The sequence below is a fragment of the Bufo bufo genome, chromosome 1 (assembly GCF_905171765.1).
Source record: "Bufo bufo chromosome 1, aBufBuf1.1, whole genome shotgun sequence".
Taxonomy (NCBI): Eukaryota; Metazoa; Chordata; class Amphibia; order Anura; family Bufonidae; genus Bufo; species Bufo bufo.
In genome coordinates, this window is record NC_053389.1 from 83,556,048 (window position 1) to 83,572,798 (window position 16,751).

Here is a 16,751-nt window from a genome sequence, read left to right on the forward strand (position 1 = left end):
GAACCCTCATCTGACGAATCTAGCGGGTCAGAATATGAACCTGTGGAAAGCAGTGGCTCTCTGACCCAAAGTTCGGACGAGGAGGTGGAGGTCCCTGGCAGCACCAGGCGTACCCGGCCCCATGTCGCTAGACCACAGGTTGCGCAGGATCCGCTTCAAGAGCAGCAGAGTGGGGCTGTCGCTGCCGGATCACGTGGTGAGGCATACACCAGCAGCGCAGCCCTTCCTGGACCTAGTACCAGCACTGCCGTACAACATGGTGAAGTAGCGAGCACCAGAAGGGCAGTTGAAGCTGGTACGGTGGCACGTGCAATAGTTACCCCGTCGCAGCCACCGCACAGACAGGCCCGTAGACCCCCTAGAGTCCCTGAGGTGCTGGCAAATCCTGATTGGCAGTCACCAACTTCAGCCGCACCAGTAGTTCCCCCTTTCACCGCCCAGTCTGGAGTTCGGGTTGAGACGGCTCAAATCGGTTCGGCCCTGGGATTTTTTGAGCTGTTCTTGACTGCGGAGCTCTTGGACTTAGTCGTGGCAGAGACAAACCGGTATGCCACACAATTTATAACCGCAAACCCGGGAAGCTATTATGCCCAGCCTTTCCGGTGGAAACCAGTCCAAGTTTCCGAACTTAAAATTTTTCTGGGCCTTCTCCTCAACATGGGCCTGACAAAAAAGCATGAATTGCGGTCATATTGGTCCACGCACCCGATTCATCACATGCCCATGTTCTCTGCTGCTATGTCCAGGACACGATTTGAGACCATCCTGCGTTTTCTGCATTTTAGCGACAACACCACCTCCCGTCCCAGAGGCCACCCTGCTTTTGACCGGCTCCACAAAATTCGGCCCCTCATAGACCATTTCAACCAGAAATTTGCAGATTTGTATACCCCTGAGCAAAACATCTGCGTAGACGAGTCCCTAATACATTTTACCGGGCGCCTTGGCTTCAAACAATACATCCCAAGCAAGCGTGCCCGGTATGGGATCAAATTGTATAAGCTCTGTGAAAGGGCCACAGGCTATACCCACAAATTTCGGATCTATGAGGGAAAAGATCAGACCCTGGAGCCGGTCGGTTGCCCTGACTACCTGGGGAGCAGTGGGAAGACAGTCTGGGACTTGGTGTCACCCTTATTCGGCAAGGGGTACCATCTTTATGTGGACAATTTCTACACAAGTGTGGCCCTCTTTAGGCATTTGTTTCTAGAACGGATTTGCGCCTGTGGCACCGCGCGAACTAGTCGCGTGGGCTTCCCCCAACGGCTTGTAACCACCCGTCTTGCAAGGGGGGAGAGGGCTGCCTTGTGTAACGAAGAACTGCTCGCGGTGAAATGGAGAGACAAGTGTGACGTTTACATGTTCTCCTCCATTCACGCAGACACGACAATCCAAATTGAGCGAGCAACCCGTGTCATTGAAAAGCCCCTCTGTGTCCACGACTATAATGCGCTCATGGGAGGGGTGGACTTCAATGACCAGATGTTGTCTCCGTATTAGTTTCCCGCAGAACCAGACGCTGGTATAAGAAGGTGTCTGTATATTTAATTCAATTGGCGCTGTATAATAGTTTTGTTCTCTACAGTAAGGCTGGGAGAACACGATCTTTCCTCAAATTCCAGGAAGAGATCATCGAGAACCTCCTTTACCCAGGAGGTTCCGTGGCCCCATCCACCAGTGTAGTTAGCCGTCTACACGAGCGACATTTCCCCAGTGTCGTTCCTGGTACCTCAACCCAACCGTCACCCCGAAAAAGATGTCGTGTCTGTAGCAGGAGTGGAATAAGGCGTGACACCCGCTATTTCTGTCCTGACTGTGCTGACCACCCTGCCCTATGCTATGGAGAGTGTTTCCGGAAGTACCACACACAGGTACACTTAGCATAGGGATTGCATCTCACAGGACAGGCACACAGGGCTATTAGGGCCCTTACACTCACAGCTGCTGCAAACCTCTCCTTTCACCTGGGATAAAGTGCATAACGTACTTTGCCACATCTTTGGGCGATTTGCGCTTTGCACATTGTCCCATGGGGAAGGAGAGGTTTGTTCTATAAAAGGTAAAAAAAAAACTAAAACAAAAAAAAAAATTACCGGTAAGTAAAAAAGTTCAAAAAGTTTTAAAAAAGTTAATATGTTCTGTTCTAAAGTTAATAAAGTTATTGCGTTCCGGCCTGGTTTTTTCTTTTTTGTTTTGTTTTTTTTACCTTTCAGGTGGACCAACCGATCGACTAGCTGCAGCACTGATGTGCATTCGGACAGAAGCATTGCGCTGCTGTCAGATTACACGCAAGTCGGTGTATGCGGCGCTGCAAGACGAGATTTCTCCTCTGCAGTAAAAGATACGTTTGCCGAGGCATATGAGCTGAGGAGGTGGCGGTGTTCATATACTTTGGCAAACACTTTGTATATATAAAAAAAAAAATCCCGGCAATGATTTATTCATCCACATCGATTGATGTGAATGGAGAAATCGGGTTTGCCAGGGCATACGAGCTAAGTGGGTATGGATGTTGGGCGGAGCTCCTATGTCCTGGCAGACGCCTTTCCCCTCCTTTTTCTTTTTTGGCAGAGATTTTTTCATCCACATTGATCGACGCGAATGAAGAAATCTGTGCCGTTCATTTTTTTCTTTCAGCCCAGAGGCTGAACGGAAAAAAAAAATCTCATTACCCGTATGCTCTATATAAGGAGAATAGCAGAAACTCCTAATGCTGGGCATACATGTAATGATTGTGGAGACCCTCAAATGCCAGGGCAGTACAAACACCCCACAAATAACACCATTTTGGAAAGAAGACACCCCAAGGTATTCGCTGAGGGGCATATTGAGTCCATGAAAGATTGAAATTTTTGTCCCAAGTTAGCGGAAAGGGAGACTTTGTGAGAACAAAATCAAAAAAATCAATTTCCGCTAACTTGTGCCAAAAATTTTTTTTTTCTATGAACTCGCCATGCCCCTCATTGAATACCTTGGGGTGTCTTCTTTCCAAAATGGGGTCACATGTGGGGTATTTATACTGCCCTGGCATTTTAGGGGCCCCAAAGCGTGAGAAGAAGTCTGGTATCCAAATGTCTAAAAATGCCCTCCTAAAAGGAATTTGGGCACCTTTGCCCACCTAGGCTGCAAAAAAGTGTCACACATCTGGTATCTCTGTATTCAGGAGAAGTTGAGGAATGTGTTTTGGGGTGTCTTTTTACATATACCCATGCTGGGTGAGATAAATATCTTGGTCAAATGCCAACTTTGTATAAAAAAATGGGAAAAGTTGTCTTTTGCCAAGATATTTCTCTCACCCAGCATGGGTATATGTAAAATGACACCCCAAAACACATTCCCCAGCTTCTCCTGAATACGGCGATACCAGATGTGTGACACTTTTTTGCAGCCTAGGTGGGCAAAGGGGCCCACATTCCAAAGAGCACCTTTTGGATTTCACAGGTCATTTACCTACTTACCACACATTAGGGCCCCTGGAAAATGCCAGGGCAGTATAACTACCCCACAAGTGACCCCATTTTGGAAAGAAGACACCCCAAGGTATTCCGTGAGGGGCATGGAAAGTTCCTAGAATTTTTTATTTTTTGTCACAAGTTAGTGGAAAATGATGATTCTTTTTTTTTTTTCATACAAAGTCTCATATTCCACTAACTTGTGACAAAAAATAAAAACTTCCATGAACTCACTATGCCCATCAGCGAATACCTTGGGGTCTCTTCTTTCCAAAATGGGGTCACTTGTGGGGTAGTTATACTGCCCTGGCATTCTAGGGGCCCAAATGTGTGGTAAGGAGTTTGAAATCAAATTCTGTAAAAAATGACCTGTGAAATCCGAAAGGTGCTCTTTGGAATATGGGCCCCTTTGCCCACCTAGGCTGCAAAAAAGTGTCACACATCTGGTATCTCCGTACTCAGGAGAAGGTGGGGAATGTGTTTTGGGGTGTCATTTTACATATACCCATGCTGGGTGAGAGAAATATCTTGGCAAAAGACAACTTTTCCCATTTTTTTTATACAAAGTTGGCATTTGACCAAGATATTTATCTCACCCAGCATGGGTATATGTAAAAAGACACTCACTATGCCCATCAGCGAATACCTTAGGGTGTGTACTTTCCGAAATGGGGTCATTTGTGGGGTGTTTGTACTGTCTGGGCATTGTAGAACCTCAGGAAACATGACAGGTGCTCAGAAAGTCAGAGCTGCTTCAAAAAGCGGAAATTCACATTTTTGTACCATAGTTTGTAAACGCTATAACTTTTACCCAAACCATTTTTTTTTTACCCAAACATTTTTTTTTTATCAAAGACATGTAGAACAATAAATTTAGAGCAAAATTTATATATGGATCTCGTTTTTTCTGCAAAATTTGACAACTGAAAGTGAAAAATTTCATTTTTTTGCAAGAAAATCGTTAAATTTCGATTAATAACAAAAAAAGTAAAAATGTCAGCAGCAATGAAATACCACCAAATGAAAGCTCTATTAGTGAGAAGAAAAGGAGGTAAAATTCATTTGGGTGGTAAGTTGCATGACCGAGCAATAAACGGTGAAAGTAGTGTAGGTCAGAAGTGTAGAAAGTGGCCTGGTCTTTCAGGGTGTTTAAGCACTGGGGGCTGAGGTGGTTAATCATGACCAGGACGTACAGTCGAAACGCGTAGACCTTGCCTGTCTGGTCAGCCTATGGATTTTATAATGAAGTAATAAAAGACATTGGATTTTATCCTGATCCTGCTGCTGGATTTTTTCTACTGTTTTGATTGATTCCTGGTCTGGGATCCATGCACAGCGAAGGAGGATGGTGGGTGAGCTGAAATTCCTTTTTTTCTTATATTAAATGCCTATTCTTGACCAGGGCTGCAATCAAAATTAGGACATGCTCTATTTTTTTTTTTGCGGGGCTGCGGAACAGAAATGCGCACAAGACACGGTGTGCTGTCCGCATCTTTAGAGGCCCCATTGGAATGAATGGGTCTGCATCTGTTCCGCAATGCGGACCCATTTATGCGGACATGTGAATGGACCCTTAATAAGTGTTTATAATTAGGGATGAGCGAATCGACTTCGGATAAAACATCCAAAGTAAATTCGAATAAAACTTTGTTCCAATACTGTACGGAGCAGGAGCTCCGTACAATATTAGAATGCATTGGCTCCAATGAGCCAAAGTTATTGCTTTGCGAAGTCTCGCAAGACTTTGGGTAATGACTTCAAAAATTAACTCGGGTTTGGTTCCAAGGTACCACTTGGAACGTAGTATTAGAACGAAGTTTTACGTGAATCGACTTCGGATGTCTCATCCAAAGTTGATTCGCTCTTCCCCATTTATAATGTCAACGAGCAGAGATAAGGAGACTGTCTGTTCCCCAGATGACAGAAAGACAAAAAAAAGTCCACAGGCTGCTAGTACAGCATGTCAGCTCTGAACTCAAAAAAGGATTCCATAATTTTAATAAAGACCAATTGAATAAATTATTTTTAGCTCAAAATAAATACAATGCAGTGACCAAAAATAATTGCCCCCAAAAAGGTGTACATAGCCTTTAAAGGGAACCTGTCACCGGGATTTTGTTTATAGAGCTGAAGACATGGGTTGCTAGATGGCCGCTAGCACATCCGCAATACCCAGTCCCCATAGCTCTGTGTGCTTTTATTGTGTACATATGTATTTTAATGTACATATGATTTTTGGTTGCTCTATATTACACTTTTTGTGAGGCAAGGTAACCAAAAATAGCTATTTTGGCACTGTTTGTATTTTTTGTTATTTACAATATTCATCTGACAGGTTAGATCATGTGGTATTTTTATAGAGCAGGTTGTTACGGACGCGACAATACCAAATATGACTTGTTTCAGTTTTACATAATAAAGCATTTTTAAAAAAAAATAAAAATTTTTTAGTGTCTACATATTCTTTTTTTGGTATGAGATGCCGGTTTGATTGGTACTATTTTAGGGTGCATATAACTTTTTGATCGCTTGGCATTACACTTTTTATGATGTAAGGTGACAAAAAATTGCTTTTTTGACACACTTTTCACTTAATTTTTTTTTTCAGTGTTCACCTGAAGGATTAGGTCATGTGATATTTTTATACAGAAGGTTCTTACGGACGATAAATAAAAAAAATAAAAAATGTATACATATTAGGTATCGCCGCGTCCGTATCGACCGGCTCTATAAAAATACTACAGGTGAACACCGTAATTTAAAAAAAAATAAAAACGGTGCCAAAAACGCAATTTTTGTCACCTTACATCACAAAAAGTGTAATAGCAAGCGATCAAAAAGCCATATGCACCCCAAAATAGTGCCAAACAGTCATCTCATCCCGTAAAAAATGAGATGCTACCTAAGACAATCGACCAAAAAATAAATAAATAAATAAATATAATATATATATATATATATATATATTATATATATATATATATATATATATATATATATATATATATATATATAATATATATATATATATATTATGGCTCTCACACTTTGGAGACACAAAAAATTATTTTTTTGTTTAAAAAATGCTGTTATTGTGTAAAACTTAGATAAAAAAAGTATACATATTAGGTAAGTTTTACACAATAACAGCATTTTTGAAACAAAAAAAAAACATGTTTAGTGTCTCCATAGTCTGAGAGCCTTAGTTTTTATTATTTTTTTGGGGCGATTGTCTTAGGTAGGATCTCATTTTTCACGGGATGAGATGAGGGTTTGATTGGCACTATTTTGGGGTGCATATGACTTTTTGATCGCTGGCTATTACACTTTGTGTGATGCAAGGTGACAAAAAAATTGCTTTTTTGGAACCGTTTTTATTTAATTTTTTTACGGTGTTCACCTGAGAGGTTAGGTAATGTGGTATTTTTATAGAGCCGGTTGATACGGACACGGCAATACCTAATATGTCTACTTTTCTTTTTTTCCCTATATTTAATACATTTTTTTTTTACTTTATTTGGTTAAAGGACGCTTTTTTTTTTTTTTTGGTCCCACTCTGGACTTTTGGTGTTCTGATCCCCTTTACAATGTATTACAATACTTTTGTATTGTAATGCATTGGCTGTAAGTGTATTACCCACCGTACAGCCTGCTTCCTGCCTTTTATTCACAGGTCACACAGCACTAGGGAAGGGGTATGGGTGTCTGAGGGGGACTAAGTGCAGCTGGTGGGGTTAACTGCAGCTAAGGGGGAAGGGCAGGCACAGCTCACTGGTCATACAGCTCCCCAAAACATCAGGGAGCTCTAATGAACTGGAGACAGCTCCGATCTCCTCGGCACTGGAGACAGCTCCGATCTCCTCGGCACTGGAGACAGCTCCGATCTCCTCGGCACTGGAGACAGCTCCGATCTCCTCGGCACTGGAGACAGCTCCGATCTCCTCGGCACTGGAGACAGCTCCGATCTCCTCGGCACTGGAGACAGCTCCGATCTCCTCGGCACTGGAGACAGCTCCGATCTCCTCGGCACTGGAGACAGCTCCGATCTCCTCGGCACTGGAGACAGCTCCGATCTCCTCGGCACTGGAGACAGCTCCGATCTCCTCGGCACTGGAGACAGCTCCGATCTCCTCGGCAATGCAAGGTGTGTGTGTGTGTGTGTGTGTGTGTGTGGGGGGGGGGGGGTTGAGGGGGAATGTCAGGCTGCCGCACGATCTCCTCAGCAATTAGGAGTGTACTGCTGAGGATTTATAGTACACACTCTCGATCTCCTCAGTACTGTCACAGTAATGACAAAACTGAGGAGATCAGAGTTGAACTAGGCGCCTTTAGCTGTGATTGGTCAGTCTAGATTGACTGACCAATCACGCCGATCGTCAGATGGGGACAGCTGTGACTGTCTGTCATAGGTATTGTGACCAATCAGCTGTCTGTGACAGCTATTGTCACTGTCCTGACACTGTGTGTTTACTCACAGTGACAGTTTAACTGCAGGACGAGAATGCTGGTCCTAGTGCCTGAAGTACCTGCAAGTTTGGACGAGCATTCTCATCCAAGGTCCTGAAGGTGTTAAACCGCTCTCCCCGTCACCTATATAATCGCTGACAGTTGTTTTCAGGGGTCAATGCTGCTGACAGAATTCCTTTCATTTACCTTTCCATCTGCAGGATGGTTCTGGTGGTCGGATAGTTCTGGAAAAAGGATCATATAGCTGTGGTTCAGCGCAATATCGTTCTGTAATGCACGTTTGAGTTTCCTTGCTGATGCTCTCATTTGCCATTCTGTCTTCTTTTTAATCTGGAAGCATAAATATATATACTTTATATAATCTGTCAAACAAAAAACTTATTTTATGAGAACTGCGACAGCACAAGATTTGATAGAGCTATCTGTCAATGATTGTCAAAAGATCTGTAATTACGTATAATAACAGCTTTCATTAATGTCCTCTGCAGTGGCGTAACTATAAATGACTGGGCCCCACAGCAAATTTTTGAACAGGGCCACCCCCAGGAACAACTTCTTGCAACCCCCTCCTTCCGTGCAACCCCCACACCAGTGGCTAGTCAAAATTGCTCTCTCAAACGAGGCCCAACAGCCGCTGTCTCTCCGTTTTCTACAGTGTCTCTGTATATAATGTAATTTTATAATACTGTTTGGGGGGGCACTCACAATAAAATCTTTTAGTCCTCCTCCTGGGTTGGCCCCTTCTGAGTTTGGGCCCCAAAGCAGCCGCTTCCACTGCTCCCCCCATAGCTACACCCCTGGTCCCCTGTCCCTTTCCACTGCTCCCTTAAAAGACAGTTGCTATGGCTTGTCTGTCTCTGGCTATGAAGACAGGAAGACGGAGGGGCGGTCCTTCACACTGCATGCCTGCATTAGGCTTCAGAGTGAGGAGGCGTGTCTCTCAGTAATCCAATCTGATTGGCTGGCAGGGAGCTGCTGGCTACAGCAAGTGTGGATGGGGAGTGAGGGAAAGCAGTTTTGGCCTCAGAGAACTGGCAGAGGAGCCATCTTGAGAAGGTCCTCATATTGTAAAGGTTCAAACAGCCGTAACTAAGGGAAAAACTCAAGGAAAACAGTGGTATGTGAAGAAACTAAAGATTGCTTTATGCATAATGCTGCTGCAGCAGTAACATATGCTAAAATTTATTTTTTTATGAAAACATGACAGATTTACTTTAACATAATGGTATAACACAACAGGTTAGGTACGCCTATACCTCCACTTTTTAGACATTCCTGCCTACAGTAGACATACTGCACTGGTTACATCCTCTAAGTGTATTACAGAGTGTTCTTCCCAGAACCTACACACTTACACATGCACACACACACATTGCTAAGTAAATGTAAAACTGAGACTATGTTTCAGGAAGAAGACAATAGAATATAAGACAATGGTGAAATAAGATTATGGTAAAGGGTATCTGTGTAGACAGGAAGTTAACAGAACCTATATACTGTAGTATACATCAGTGATGATATATTACTATACCTGAAAGTCCGGAAATCTCAATATATGATATAAAAATATTTTTGCTGGGCAGTCTTTTTTCTTTGTATTTTGGAATGTTGTCCTGCGTGGTATAAAAGTTTGATTTGTAATCTTCAAAATGAGAAGAGGAAAAGGATTAATTAATGATGTCAACTTATTAAACAATGAAATATGTATACATAGTTGTAGAGGACCGGTCAGCGGTTCTGACATCTCTATATTTTTTTTTTGGAAATACTTGAGTTACCCATAAAATAATAAATCATTCTGGAGCATCTTTTCTTTGTTCTCTGCATTGCAAGGAAATTTAAGAATAAACTGACAACTCCTTTAACCACTTGCCGCACGCGTAACGCCGATAGCCGTCCGGGCGGCAGCGCTCTCAGCGACGCCTATTGGCGTCATCTCGCGAGACCCGAGATTTCCTGTGAACGCACGCTCACAAGATCGCGCAGTTCACAAGATGATCATTCGCTGGCAGGCTGAAGATGTTTAAAAAAAAAAAAAAAAAGAAAACGCATCAGAAAGGTATATTAGACGCTGTTTTGTTAACAGCGTCTGATATACCTGCTACCTGCTCCTCTGGTGGTCCCTTTTGCTTGGATCGACCACCAGAGGACACAGGCAGCTCTGTAAGTAGCACCAAGCACCACACTACACTACACCCCCCCCCTGTCACCTATTAACCCCTGATCATCCCATATAGACTCCCTGATCACCCCCCTGTAAAGCTCCATTCAGACGTCCGTATGTGTTTTGCGGATCTACGGATCCGCAAAACACGGACACCGGCAATGTACTTTCCGCATTTGGCGGATCTGCACATTGCCAGAACTACAGTCATGTGAAAAAATTAGGACACCCTTTGAAAGCATGTGGTTTTTTGTAACATTTTTAATAAATGGTTATTTCATCTCCGTTTCAACAATACAGAGAGATTAAAGTAATCCAACTAAACAAAGAAAACTGAAGAAAAGTCTTTTCAAGATCTTCTGTAAATGTCATTCTACAAAAATGCCTATTCTAACTGAGGAAAAAGATAGGACACCCTCACATGTATTCCCTCTTAAATTGGCTCAGATCTCACACAGGTATATCACAACCAGGTGCACATAATTAGTAGATCGTTACTCTGCATGTTGAATGAGGCTTGCCCTATTTAAACCTCAGACATTAGTTTGGTGTGCTCCTGACTGTTTGAAGTGAGAGTGAGCACCATGGTGAGAGCAAAAGAGCTGTCAGAGGACTTCAGAAAAAGATTGTAGCAGCCTATGAGTCTGGGAAGGGATTTAAAAAGATCTCAAAAGATTTTGAAATCAGCCATTCCACTGTCCGGAAGATAGTCAGCAAGTGGAGGGCTTTCAAAACAACTGCCAACATGCCCAGGACTGGTCGCCCCAGCAAGTTCACCCCAAGAGCAGACCGCAAGATGCTAAAAGAGGTATCCAAAAACCCTAAAGTGTCATCTCGAGAACTACAGCAGGCTCTGGCTACTGTTGATGTAGAAGTACATGCCTCTACAATCAGAAAGAGACTGTACAAGTTTAACTTGCATGGGAGGTGTGCAAGGAGGAAACCTTTGCTTTCCAAGAGAAACATCGAGGCCAGACTGACATTTGCCAGCGATAAAGTTGACAAAGACCAGGACTTCTGGAATAATGTCTTTGGACAGATGAGTCCAAAATTGAATTATTTGGACACAACAGCAGAGGACATGTTTGGCGTAAACCAAACACAGCATTCCAAGAAAAGAACCTCATACCAACTGTGGAAGCATGGAGGTGGAAGTGTCATGGTTTGGGGCTGCTTTGCTGCAGCAGGACCTGGTCAGCTCACCATCATAGAATCCACGATGAATTCTACTGTGTATCAGAAGGTGCTTGAAGAACATGTGAGACCATCAGTTAGAAAATTAAAGCTGAAGCGGAACTGGACCATGCAACATGACAATGACCCAAAAACATACTAGTAAATCAACCAAAGATTGGCTGAAAAAGAAGAAATGGAGAGTCCTGGAATGGCCAAGTCAAAGTCCAGATTTGAATCCCATTGAGATGCTGTGGGGTGACTTGAAAAGGGCTGTACGTGCAAGAAACCCCTCAAACATCTCACAGCTGAAAAAGTTCTGCATTGAGGAGTGGGGTAAAATTTCCTCAGACCGATGTCGAAGACTGGTAGATGGCTACAAGAACCGTCTCACTGCAGTTATTTCAGCCAAAGGAGGTAACGCTCGCTATTAGGGGCAAGGGTGTCCTATTTTTTTCCTCAGTTAGAATAGGCATTTTTGTAGAATGACATTTACAGAAGATCTTGAAAAGACTTTCTTCAGTTTTTCTTTGTTTAGTCGGATTACTTTAATCTCTCTGTATTGTTGAAACGGAGATGAAATAACCATTTATTAAAAATGTTACAAAAAACCACATGCTTTCAAAGGGTGTCCTAATTTTTTCACAAGACTGTATATAGAAAATGCCTTTTCTTGTCCGCAATTGCGGACAAGAATAGGACATGTTCTATATTTTTGCGGAACGAAGTGCGGACCCGGAAGTGCAGATCCGCAATTCCGGATCCGAGCGGGACAAAGTCTGTCCCCATAGAAATGAATGGGTCCGCAATTCCGTTCCGCAAAATGCGGAACAGAATTGCGGACGTGTGAATGGGGCCTAAGTGTCCCTTATCACCGCCAGTTAGTTAGCTACTTGTTAGGTAGTTAGCGCCCACCACACCGCAGTCACTGATTAGTCGCTGATTAGCGTCATCGCTGTCGCTAATCAGCACTAGTACTATATAGTATCTGTAAGTGATCAAGACTGATCGCAATCAGATCTAACAGTACATTAGGGTCACCTTAGGCTCTACATAAAAACGCAGTGTTCGCGCGATCAGCCTGATCATGTGCGCACACTTGAGTTCAGTCCGCCCCACCGCAGTGACAGAATATTTTTTTCTGATCACTGCAAAAACACCATAAAATCGCTGCGGCGCTATAAAGATCACTTTGAGCTTTTTGGCAGAGATTTTATTCATCACATTGATCGATGCGAATGAAAGACATCTGTGCCGTTCATTTTTTCTTTCAGCTCAGAGGCTGAACGGAAAAAAAAAAAATCTCATACCCGTAGGCTCAATATAGAAACAAAGAAACAAAGAATGTGTCGGCAGATAAGAACCATTTGCCCATCCAGTCTGCCCAATATACTAAATACTATGGATAGCCCCTGGCCCTATCTTATATGAAGGATGGCCTTATGCCTATCCCATGCATGCTTAAACTCCTCCACTGTATTTGCAGCTACCACTTCTGCAGGAAGGCTATTCCATGCATCACTACTCTCTCAGTAAAGTAATACTTCCTGATATTACTTTTAAACCTTTGCCCCTCTAATTTAAAACTATGTCCTCTTGTAGCAGTTTTTCTTCTTTTAAATATTCTCTCCTCTTTTACTTTGTTGATTCCCTTTATGTATTTAAAAGTTTCTATCATATCCCCTCTGTCTCGTCTTTCTTCCAAGCTATACATGTTAAGGTCCTTTAATCTTTCCTGGTAAGTTTTATCCTGCAATCCATGTACCAGTTTAGTAGCTCTTCTCTGAACTCTCTCCAAAGTATCAATATCCTTCTGGAGATATGGTCTCCAGTACTAATATAAGGCCTCATGCACACGACCGTGCCGTTTTTTGCGGTCCGCAAACCGCGGATCCGCAAAAAACAGAAGGCGCCCGTCTTGCCTTCCGCAATTTGCGGAACGGAAGCCGGCAATATAAATGCCTATTCTTGTCCGCAAAGCGCGGACAAGAATAGGACATGTTATATATTTTTTTAGCGGGGCCGCGGAAAGGAGCCACGGATGCGGACAGCACACGGAGTGCTGTCCGCATCTTTTGCGGCCCCATTGAAATGAATGGCGGCTCGGATGCGGACCCAAACAACGGTCGTGTGCATGAGGCCTAAGGAGAATAGCAGAAACTCCTAATGCTGGGCATACATGTAATGATTGCGGAGACCCTCAAATGCCAGGGCAGTACAAACACCCCACAAATGACCCCATTTGGAAAGAAGACACCCAAGGTATTCGTTAGAGGGCATATTGGAGTCCATGAAAGATTGAACTTTTTGTCACAAGTAGCGGAAAGGGAGACTTTGTGAGAAAAAAAAAAATCAATTTCCGCTAACTTGTGCCAAAAAAAAAAAAATCTTCTATGAACTCGCCATGCCCCTCACGGAATATCTTGGGTGTCTTCTTTCAAAAATGGGGTCACATGTGGGGGTTTTTATACTGCCCTGGCATTTTAGGGGCCCTAAAGCGTGAGAAGAAGTCTGGAATCCAAATGCCTAAAAATGCCCTCCTAAAAGGTACTCGTTGGACTTTCGGCCCCTTGGCGCATCTTGGCTGCAAAAAAAGTGTCACACATGTGGTATCGCCATACTCAGGAGAAGTAGGGCAATGTGTTTTGGGGTGTATTTTTACATATACCCATGCTGGGTGAGAGAAATATCTCTGTAAATTGACAACTTTTTAATTTTTTTATACAAAGTTGTCAATTTACAGAGATCTTTCTCTCACCCAGCATGGGAATAAGTAAAAATACACCCCAAAACACATTGCCCTACTTCTTCTGAGAACGGCGATACCACATGGTGACACTTTATTTGCAGCCTAGTGTGCGTAAAGGGGCCGAAAGTCCAACGAGTACCTTTAGCTATACAGGGTTGCTCACAAATTAGCCCCGCCCAAAATGCCAGAACAGTAAACAACACCCCCACAAATGACCCCATTTCGGAAAGTAGACACCCCAAGGTATTCACTGAGGGGCATAGTGAGTCCGTGGGAGATTATTATTTTTTTTGCCAGAAGTTAGCAGAAATGGAAACTTTATTTATTTATTTTTTCCTCAGAAAGTGTCATTTTCCGCTAAGGCTACTTTCACACTTGCGGCAGAGAGATCCGGCAAGCAGTTCCGTCGCCGGAACTGCCTGCCGGATCAGGCAAAATGTATGCTAACTGATGGCATTAGTAAGACTGATCAGGATCCTGATCAGTCTTAAAAATGCCTGATCAGTCGAAAAAATGCATTGAAAAGCCGGATCCGTCTTCTTTCCGGTGTCATCCGGCAAAAAACGGATCCGCATTATTTTATTTCACCTTTTTTTCAGTCTGCGCATGCGCATACCGGAAGGACGGATCCGGCATTCCGGTATTCTGAATGCCGGATCCGGCACTAATACATTCCTATGGGAAAAAATGCCTGATCCGGCATTCAGGCATGTCTTCAGTTTTTTTAGCCGGAGATAAAACCGTAGCATGCTGCGGTTTTCTCTTTTGCCTGATCAGTCAAAACGACTGAACTGAAGACATCCTGATGCAAACTGAACGGATTACTCTCCATTCAGAATGCATGGGGACATACCTGATCAGTTCTTTTCAGGTATAGAGCCCCTGTGACGGAACTCTATGCCGGAAAAGAACAACGCAAGTGTGAAAGTAGCCTAACTTGTGAAAAAAATAAAAAAATAAATCATACATAAACTCACCATACCCCTCCGTGATTACTTTGGGGTGTCCTCTTTCTAAAATGGGGTCATTTGGGGGGTATTTATACTATCCTGGCATTCTAGCACCTCAAGAAACATGACAGGTGCTCAGAAAGTCAGAGCTGCTTCAAAATGCGGAAATTCACATTTTTGTACCACAGTTTGTAAACGCTATAACTTTTGCGCAAACCAATAAATATACACTTATTGGATTTTTTTTTTATCAAAGACATGTAGCACAATAAATTCTGACACAAACTTGTATAGAAATGTACTTATATTTGAACAATTTAACCAGAGAAAGTTAAAAATACACTTTTTTGAGAAAATTGCGGTCTATTTTGATTAATATCAGAAAAACGAAAAATCTCAGCAGCAATCAAATACCACCAAAAGAAAGCTGTATTTGTGAGAAGAAAAGGAAGTAAAATTCATTTGGGTGCCAAGTTGCATGACCGAGCAATAAACCGCTAAAGTTGTGAAGTGCCTATTTGTAAAAAAGGGCCTGGTCACTAAAGGGGTTTAAACCTGTGGTCCTTAAGTGGTTAAGAAAGGGATGTGTCCCTTCACATATACACCATTATTTCCAACTAAAAACTTAAAAAAGTTGCACATACATGCAGGCCATACTATTAGTCTGCTACATAGACATAGCATAAATCTGGTTGACTAGTAAAAAGTAGGGGCAGAGGCACCAGTGTATGACGGCCGATCAGCACACAGATGGAACTTTTAACCCTTAGTGACTAGCACATATTTTTTTTTTTATTGCATTCCAAGAGCTAAAACTTTTTGTTTTTTCATTAATATACTTTTACGAGGCCTTATTTTTTTGCAGGACAAGTTATAGTTTTTAATGCACTATTTGGGTACATATAAACATTGATTAACACCAGCTATCTGTCTTAAATCCCCTTTAAGTCAGCAAAAAGGCGTATTGGTGGTCACTAAGGGGTTAAAGGGGATGTCTCACTTCAACAAATGGCATTTATCAAGTAGACAAAGTTAAAGAGGACCTTTCACCAGTCCTGACATTATCATGTGAATAGCTGGCAGGGTAGGGCATAGTGATGACATGTGAGATCGCTTACTATTTTTCCTATGCGTTGCTCCTTTACCCCGCTGTGCCCCCTGTTCTGGTTTCCCGCCTGGTATGTAAATCCATACCATCGATACAGGGAAGAGGAGATGAGACGCGCCTTGAGAAACACGTTTGTCTCATCCTCCCTGTATCGATGGTATGGATTTACATACCAGGCGGGAAACCAGAACAGGGGGCACAGCGGGGGAACGGAGCAACGCATAGGAAAAATAGTAAGCGATCTCACATGTCATCACTATGCCCTACCCTGCCAGCTATTTACATGATAATGTCAGGACTGGTGAAAGATCCTCTTTAATACAAGGCACATACTAATGTATTGTGATTGTCCATATTCCTTGGCTACGTTCACACTAACGTTTTGATGGATCCGGCAGAGTTCAGCAAAAACGCTTCCGTTACTGATAATACAACTGTCTGCATCCATTATGAACGGATCCGGTTGTATGATCTTTAACATAGCCAAGACAGATCCGTCATGAACTCCATTGAAAGTCAATGAGGAAAGGATCAGTCTTCTATTGTGTCAGAATAAAATGATCCGTTCCCATTGACTTGCATTGTGGGTCATGACGGACCCGTCTTGCTCCGCATCCCGTGGCGGAAAGAAACCCGCAGCATGCTGCGGTTTGAGCTCCGGTATGAGAACGGAACGGAATGCATTTTG

The 16,751-nt window shown here is 42.9% G+C and overlaps 1 protein-coding gene across 2 annotated transcripts in view; it reads right to left on the reverse strand.

Moving 5' to 3' along the window:
- Window positions 1-16,751, reverse strand: part of LOC120996946 — an 80,962-nt gene that overhangs the window by 13,240 nt on the left and 50,971 nt on the right. For both annotated transcript variants that reach the window (XM_040426833.1, XM_040426826.1), the window contains 2 exons: window positions 9,451-9,561; window positions 8,106-8,249 (listed from right to left, as the gene is read on the reverse strand). In XM_040426833.1, the coding sequence (XP_040282767.1) occupies window positions 8,106-8,249; window positions 9,451-9,561 (255 nt within the window). The remainder of the gene's footprint in view (window positions 1-8,105; window positions 8,250-9,450; window positions 9,562-16,751) is intronic.